This window comes from Myotis lucifugus, unplaced genomic scaffold (genome assembly GCF_000147115.1).
Source record: "Myotis lucifugus unplaced genomic scaffold, Myoluc2.0 scaffold_3155, whole genome shotgun sequence".
Taxonomy (NCBI): Eukaryota; Metazoa; Chordata; class Mammalia; order Chiroptera; family Vespertilionidae; genus Myotis; species Myotis lucifugus.
This window is the reverse complement of record NW_005874203.1, coordinates 1-8,379: the sequence shown is the minus strand read 5'-3', so window position 1 is coordinate 8,379 and position 8,379 is coordinate 1. Positions and strand designations below refer to the sequence as shown.

Sequence of the window (8,379 nt, the reverse complement as noted above, 5' to 3'; positions counted from 1 at the left end):
CCCTCTCGCTCGCCGGGGTGTCTGTAGAATTCTCGAGGGACGCTAACTGCAGTATCCACTATTGCCGGCTTTTGTGGATGTACTCTCTCTCATACCTGAATAATCCTAGGATCATGTGGGCTCAATTTTTAGCTCTAGAAACATCCGTTGTCCTTCCTTTGAGACCTTCCCCCCCCCTACTCAACCCATCCCTATAATCAGCTGGTTGCATACCTGATCACTCTACGAGGGAAATAATTTTCGGGGGTCCTCACAGCGGGTACCCACGGCGGGGGTGCGCATAGCGGGGGTGCTCATGGCAGGGGTGCGCATGGGGGGTGCTCATGGTGGGGGTGCGCATGGTGGGGTGCCCATGGCGGGGTGCCCGCTGGGTGCTCCAGAGGGGCGGGCAGGCGCCGGCAGTCAGTGTAGAGTCCCCACCTCATGTCACCCTGAGGCTGAGCCAGGAGTCATTCGAAGGCCTTGGGATCTGACGGGGAAGTTTCATGTTCTTTGGTAACAAGAAATAAACAAGCGAACAGCCCGTGGGTGTAGTCAGGGCTCCCGAGGCACCCAGGCTCCCTCCTGGCCGGGTCCTCGCGGAAGAGGAGGCGGATCCCTGGGCAGGGGCAGGGCTGTGGGGAGGGGAGTGGGCACTGCCGCCACGTCTGCTCTGCCCTCCTGGTACGTTCTAGAAGTTGCTGTTCGGTGGGCAGGGGTGGGGAGGTGCCTGGATTCGGGAGCCCACGATGGGCTCATGGACGGAGGGACCGATCTGGTCTTCCCTGACTCCTGTGTGCAGGTCTCGTCAGAGGTACGGCCCACCTGAAATCGTGGTCACCGTTCAGTGCACAGGTCAGTGCCAGGCCACACCCCCAGCGACATGAGGATAACTGCACTGCAGGCCCGTTGGTGTAGTCCTCGAACCTTCTCCCCTCCTGGGCTGCACCCCCTCCTGCTGGCTGCACCCCTCTCCTGCAGGCTGCACCCCCTCTCCTGCCAGGCTGCACCCCTCTCCAGATGGCTGCACCCCCTCTCCTGCTGGCTGCACCCCTCTCCAGATGGCTGCACCCCCTCTCCTGCAGGCTGCACCCCCCTCTCCTGCCAGGCTGCACCCCTCTCCAGATGGCTGCACCCCCTCTCCTGCAGGCTGTACCCCGTCTCCTGCTAGGCTGCACCCCTCTCCTGCAGGCTGCACCCCTCTCCTGCAGGCTGCACTCCTCTCCTGCAGGCTGTACCCCGTCTCCTGCTAGGCTGCACCTTCTCCCCAGTTTGGTTCTGGCACCCGCACAGAGCTGGGCAGCGGCCACACCCGGGATGAGCTGCCTGCCACCAGAACCCCAGACTCTGCCGCCAGGGAGCCTAGGGGTCTGATGGGACCAGGTGCTCAATGGCACCAGCATGTCCGTGGAGCTCAGCAAATGGCACCCTTGGACCCCCTTGGGGCCGGCACCAGGTTGGGCCTCCTGAGCTCCTGGTGGCCTGCCACTGACCGCTGCCCCTGGCCAAGGCTCCGGGCTCCTCCTGGCCCTGCCCTCGCTGAAGACCCCCAAGCAGGTCCCCCACCAGCCAGGCTTCCAGGCCTCGGGCAGCCGCAGGCCCAGGCTTCCCAGTGGTAGTGAACCCCATTCCCTTCCTGCCTGTGGCAGTGCCAGCCCCGCCTCCCCTTCCCCAGCTCAGCCTGGCAGAGGCCGCCCACTGGCCTGAGGGGCACCCCAGGGGACAGGGCTCATTCCCAAGCCACCCGCTGTGCAACCTGAGCCAGGGGCTCCCTTTCCCACCCCCCACGTCTTCCTTCTCCCCCAGAAAAACAGGGAGACCGAGTCCCCGCCGGGCATGCGCCTTTGTGTGCCAGCGCAGAGAGCAGGCCCGGTGCTGGTGCGTGGGCAGCCTGCCAGAGCGTCAGGATGGCCCTCCCTCGGCTCCCAGGGTGGCAAAGGGCATTCATACACGGAGGGGGAGGGGCGTGTTTAACTTGCCAGGGGCCGGGGTGAGGGGGGGGGAGGGACAATTCACAAAAGCCGGGCCAGAAACTCTCAACGGTTTTTTTTCTTAGAACTTTCCTTCCCTCCCTCCCCTCCCCCTCGGCTCCCCTCCCCCACCCGGTCGCTGGTGGCCTGCAGCCAACACTGGCCACACTGTCCGCATTCAGGCCTCCCGGCCTCCAGCTCTCCCCGGGCCACTCTCCCCCGCCCCCCCATTCGGAGTCACGGTGACCTCTTCCGCCCTGGCGCCCCGCACTGCACGGGCTTGGGCCCCGCTGGGTGGGTCCCAGGAGGGCAGCCCGGGGCCGTGCCCCCCCCCCCCCCCCCAGAGACTGCTGAGTCCCCAAAAAGCTGCCTCCGCCCTGCATTCCGGGTGCGGCTTCAGGCCGGGGAGCTGCACCTCAGAGTCCAGCCCACTCCCCTCGTCCCCTCTGGGCCCTTAACCCCTTACAGCCCGCGGTCAGCAAGTGCCCAGCCCTGCCATCCAAAGCCAGACGGGTGAGCTGGGGTCCCACACGTCCTGGCTAAGGAAGTGGGGTGAGCGGGCCTGGCTCCCTCCCGGCTTCTCCTCCCCATCCCCATCCACCTCCCAGGAAGCCCCCCTCCGGCCCAGGGGGAGCGCCTGTGCCTCATCAGAGCCTCTGGCTGGCCTGGCGCTTCCGGAGCGAGCCTGGCAGAGAAAGAGCCTCGCCGGCTTTCTGGGTGGGGCGGGGCCGCGATGCCAGCGAGGGACGCAGGAGAGGGCGGAACCTGCCCGACCAGGCGAGGATGACTAGGGAGGAGCACGGGCCCCACCGCCGCCAGCGCCGGGGTGTGCTGCGCCCCGGAGGGTGGGGGGGCAAAGATCAGCAGGTGCCTGGCTGGTAGGACTCTGGGTCTCTGCGGGCTGCTCACCCCACCACTCAGCTCCCGGGGCCCGGGCAGGAGCACCCGCAGGAACTCCCCTCTCCTCTGCAGCGCCTTCCGCGGACTCCCCTTCCGGGCGCTCGGTCACTCCTCCGGCTGCTGGCGCCTCTGCCCTGGAAACCAGGCCACTTGGCTTCGCTAGGGTTTCGCGCAAGACGAGCTGGGTTTCCTCCCTGACACCGGAGGAGGGGGTGGGTGGGGAGGGGGTCCAGGGCCTCCCGGGCTCCCCACGTCCCCCGCGCTGGCTGCGCTAATTCTCCGACAGCGAAAAGGCACCTTCAACATCTCCATTTAATATGTACATTCAAGCAGGTAAGATCGGAAGCTTAGAGTTCAGACAGTTCTAGCAGCAGCAGTTTAGTCTAGAGCGCTCGCGTAGCCATTTAACAAACTTTTTCTTTTTTTCCTTTTGCACATAGAAACAACACACCCATGTGTACGGTATCAAAAAATATATACCAAGGTCACCGATACTGCAGTTCCTGGGAGGGGCGGACATGAACGCAACCGAAATACTGACCGCGCGGGCAGAGGGCCAACAGAAGCGGGTCTGTGTGAGAGAATATACCATGATCTAGAGGAACTCCATAAATCTAGGCTTTTATATTTCAATATATAAATACCTACAAATAAATATAGATATATCAGCCCGACGGGGTGGCCGGGCCTTCGGAGCTCAAACAATACATTTCCATAATAACACCACGTACAAACGGGAGTGGAGTCTGCACTGACACGTTAGCGGGTTAAAATATAATACTATGCCTCCCGGGCGGCTGGCTGCCGGCGGTCCCGGGCCGCGGGGAGGGGCCCAGACCCGCAGGCTCCGCGCGCTCGGCGCCAGTTCCCACGGAGGCGGCCGGCCGCCCCAGTCCCAGCCAGGACCCCGCAGCTGGGTACAGGGGGCGCGTGACTGCGGCTTCGGGCGTCCCTGGAGCTGGGGGCCGGCCTGGCTCCCCAGGAAGTTGAGAGAGGAGTCGCCGCCCCCGGGCGCTGAGCCGGTGCAGCCGCGGGCGGGACTGCACCTCCCGCTACACCGTCACATACTCCTTGAAAGTGACGGTGAGGCAGTTCGCGGTGACGTCGGTGATAATTATATTCCCAAAGAAGGGCTTGAACTCGCTCAGCGGCTCCTCGGGCTCGTCCTGGGCCTCGGCAGGGGGCTTCTCCGCCGCCACCGCCCCCGGCGCAGCCGTCACCGCCGCAGCCGCGGGCGCCTCGGGCTTCACTCGGAGGCCTCCAGGCAGCGCCCCGGCCTCGCCGCGCGTCTTGACGCAGCGCAAGTCTATGGGCTCGTCCAGGTCCGAGTCCAGCAGGATGACCTCGGGCTGCGGGAGCGCGGCTGGGGGCACGTCGGCGGGGCGCTCGGCGGCCGGGCTTCCCGCCAGGCAGGTGGGGGTGCTGATACTGCGCGCCGTCAGCCGCTTCTTGCAGGGCTCGCGCTCCCCGTGGGTCTCCGAGAGGCAGCGCTTGCGCGCGTGGGAGAGGTTGAGGCCCACCGCGTGGTGGTGGTGGTGGTGATGGTGGTGGTGGTGGTGGTGGGAGGGCGCGTGCGCGCTCCGGGCCGAGTCCCAGGCAGCAGGTCGGGCTTGGTGGTGAGCTGCAGCGGCTGCTCGCCGAAGGCCTCCTTGGTTGGGGAGAGCTTGCGGGACCCCGGAGTTCTGCGGCTGCGGCTCGCCGGGGCCCAGGGCCTCCTCCTCCCGCCTCTTAAAGGGAGCCTGCGCCTTCTTCTCCTCCGCCGCCGCCCCTGCCGCCTTTTTGAAAGTCCTGTCCGATGGGGGGTGGCGCTCCTCGGAGGCGCGCTTCTTGTGGCTGGGGGCGCGCGCCTCGCCCTCCGCCGCCTCCCCCGACTTGATCTTCACCGCCTGCATGCCGTTCTCCATGTACTTGCTCATCACGATCACGATGCGCCCGTTCTTGTTCTTGTTCTTGACGATCTTCATCTTGCCCCCGATCCCGTTGCCGGTCACCGCCTCCTTGGGGGCGGGCGTCATGCCGTTGGGGGGCGCCTTCTCAGAGCCCTTGCCCGGAGCCCCGGCAGCGCCGGCCAGAGGCTTCACGGCTCCCAGGTAGCCCTTGGCCCCCGCCCCGTGGGCCCACTTGTCTGGCGCGTGGCTCTTGGCACCCAGGTCCGGGCAGGTGGGGCTGGGCGCCTCCTTGTGGCCGCCCTGGTACTGCAGGTCGTACATCTTGGGGTCCGGCTGGTAGGGGTGGTGCTTCTTGCTGTTGAGCTGGTAGTAGTACTTGCTGCTCTTGCTGGGCGGCGGGGGCTTGCCCGCCCGCTCCTTGCTGTGCGGCTGGTACTGGTGATGCTTCTTGCTGTTGAGCTCGTACTGGTGCCCCTGGCCCTTGCCCTGGGCGCCCAGGTCCAGCTTGGCGCTGCGGTTGTCCGTGGAGGAGTCCTGGAGTCCGCTCAGCACATTGGAGCGCCTGGCAAAGGTAGGCACCTGGGGGACGGGGCGGGCGGAGGGCGAGGTGAGCGGAGGGATAAGACCAGCTTCCGGCATCAGGAGCATCCCAGCCCCCACCCAGAGGGCATGAAAGGTCAGGCAGGCAGGGAGAGAATGGGGTGCTCAGGAAGAGACCCCCCCCCCCCAGGCCAGGAAGCAGCTCAGGTGACAACTTAAAGGGAAAGACAAGGGTCTTCTCACCTGCACCACCAGCGGCTTGGGCTTCGGGCCTCTCTTGCGATATCCCATCAGCTGCTCCTGCCGCTCCCTGAGGGCGAGGGCGGGAGAGAGGGCGGCGCTGTGAGCCTCGGTCACCTCCCTCCAACCTGCGGGGCGTCTGCCCTCCCCAGAGCAGCAGGGCCGCCAAGGCCCAGAGGGATCAGAGCTCCAGGCAAAAGGTCGCCCCTGCAGCCAGCTGGGCGCCAGCCTGGTCCCAGAGCCCCGCTTTCCACTCGCAGGGACCCTCACCTGCCCAGGGGGGCCTCCGCCTGAGATGCTCCCCCCTCTGAGGTCCCCACCTGAACTGCCGCCCCCACAGCCCTGCCTCCGGCGCGGGAGATGCCAGTGCCGCCCTCGGCCTTAGGCCGGCGCCCTGCGCAGAGCGGAGTGGGCACGGGGTCCAGGGATGCAAACGAGGCCCCAAAGGAGGAGTTTGAGGACCACGTCCCTCTGCAGAGGCGCGGGGCGCTGACGACCTCATTAGGGTTCAGGTGACGAGCGCGGCCAGCGGCGAGAGGGAGGGCCGGTGACCTGCAGGCCGGGCGCTAACCCGCTGGAGGGGCCGCGACCTCGTCTACAGGCGGCAAGTGAGCCAATTAGGGGCCGGGGCGGAGGCCGGGCGGAGGCCGGGGCGCCAGGTTCCCAGCCACCTGGTGAACCCGCTCCGGGCGGCGGGGGCGGGGCGAGGACACAAGCCCCGCCCCTCGCCGAGCCCGGCCCCCTCGATTTCCAAATGGATCAAGTCCACGCGCGCACGGGTCAAAAGAGTTGCCTGGCTTCCGCCTGCGGCGTGGCCTGGGGTGACCCGAGGCCGCGGGCCGGGCTTTTCCAGCTCTGCCCCGTCCTCGGTGGGGGAAGGCGGCGCCTCTCCAGCCTCGGCCCAAGTAGGAGCTTATTTCCGGGCCAGAAACCTGTTCTCCCGCGACCCTAGGCAGCCTCCGCGGGTGGGCGCACCCCGGGGAGATCCGCCGAGCCCGGGAGCCCCCGCCGGCCTGACTCCGAAGTTGCATGACATTGCAACAGCCCGTCCTTTAATTCTCCGGGGACCCATTACGCAACATGGCATCAGCCGCTGACATGGTTACAGGGCGCCGAGCTCCCAGGTGGAGCCGGGTGATCCCTGCTCCGCGCCCCCTGCGTCGCGGGAGGGCAAGTTCCCCGCCGGTGGCTCTCTCCGAGGGTCTAGAGTTTACGTTTTAGCGCCAAACCCACCACAGGAAATAATGCAAAATAAAAAAGAGGGAAGGGGGATGGAAGGCAGCGGAGTGGCGGCGCTCCCGGGCCCCTGCCGCTCCTCCCTCCTCGCCAGCCCTTCCCCCTTCGGTCCTCCCCGAAACGGAGAACCGCAGCCACCGGCGGGGATTCCAGCTGCAGCAGCTGCGGCGTGACAGGCATCTGTGTGCGCGCGGGGATGAGCCCGCGTCCTCCACCACCCCTCCGCCGCCAGGCAGCACCGCACCCCACACCCTCTGGGCCAGGCTCACCCACCAAGGAGCCCAGCTTGGGGCATGAGCACCCACTTCCAGCCAGAACCTGCCCCTGCCCCCAGCCCCTGCCCCCGGGGCTGAGGGTGGGGGCTGAAGGTCTTGTCAACTTTCCTCCGGCCCCCAACAGGTTAAGTTCTGCTCCGTGACGTCCGGCGGCTTCGCAGTGCCAGCGCCCTCCGAGCTGCCTGCCCCACGACGGCAGCCCCGTGGCTGCAGCAGAGCAACACCTAGGTCCCGGGGGCGGGGCTCTGAGGTGGGGCCAGGAGGGGGGCCCTCGGGGGACCAGGCGCGGCTCCGAGTTCTCGGGGCAGCCGTAGGGCCACCCGCACTCGCCCTTCCCGCAGTTCCCCCAAAACACAAGCCTCGCCTTCTCTGGCCCTGCCCTGCCCCCACCTCCAGGCTGCAGCAACCGCCAAGGACGGTGGTTTGAGCAGCCGAGGCCGCAGCCGTGCCTTAGGACCCGCCTGGGGGAGGGGGCTCCCGCGGGCCCCTCCCGGCCCTCCCGCCCCCACTCCATGCTGCGTGGCCCGCTCTCCGGTTCCCACACCTGGCCGGCCCGCTGCGGGTGGCTGCTGGGGGCCGCTCACCTGTTCTGGAAGGCAATCAGCAGCCGGGGGTCCAGGATGTTCTCCTCGGGCTCCCACGTGTTATATCTTGCAAGGGAAAAGGGAGGGGACATGGCGTAAAAAAAAAAAAAAAAAAACCGAGCCAGCGCCGCGGCCTCCAGGTGGGAATGACATAAGGCCCTGCTCTGTCTTCATGCACCCAAAGCTGCTTAGCTGTGGACGTGGGCTGGAGCGTGGATTTCTGCAGGCCTGACGCGGCCCCTGATACTCTCCCCCCCCCAAGTCAAAATAAACACGCAGGGGCAGGAAGGGGAGGGGTGAGGAAAATGAAACTAGCCGTTTATTGAGCAGTTGTCAAGAATTTTAAGCATGTTACTGCGACATGTTCCAAAGCCACTCTGCTCACCAGGAACCCTGCGTGCAAAGCAGCCCAAATGCCAAGTCGCCGTCCCCTGCCGCCTCCCCAGCCCCGGCCCCGCGAGGACTTCGGGCGTTTGACCCCTAATCCTATCACCGTCCGCCCAGCGGCCCCCCACACCCCCTCGGGGCCCTGGAGCCCGCTGTCACGGGCAAGCACCCCCCCAAATACTCAGCAACACAAAAATCTGCCTCTGAGTGTATGTGTGTGTGTGTATGTGTGTGTGCGTGCCTGCGCGTCAGGCTCCATCCGGTGCCTTCGCATTTTAAATTAAAAAAAGAATTCGCCACCGAAAGCTCTGCAGGGGCAGGGCCCAGGATTTGCTGCCTTCCCCCCTCTCCTGGACCACCAGCAGGGAAGGAGGGCACA

General features: G+C 66.3%; 1 protein-coding gene across 1 annotated transcript; it reads right to left on the bottom strand.

The window, feature by feature from the left end:
- Positions 1 to 3,143: 3,143 nt before the first annotated feature.
- CBX4 (chromobox 4) lies at positions 3,144 to 8,359 on the bottom strand. Its single transcript, XM_006108697.3, is given in 5 exon segments — positions 3,144 to 4,449; positions 4,452 to 4,524; positions 4,526 to 5,317; positions 5,522 to 5,588; positions 7,614 to 8,359. Coding segments are annotated over 5 exon segments (1,572 nt in total). The 5' UTR covers positions 7,706 to 8,359; the 3' UTR covers positions 3,144 to 3,901.
- Positions 8,360 to 8,379: the final 20 nt, after the last annotated feature.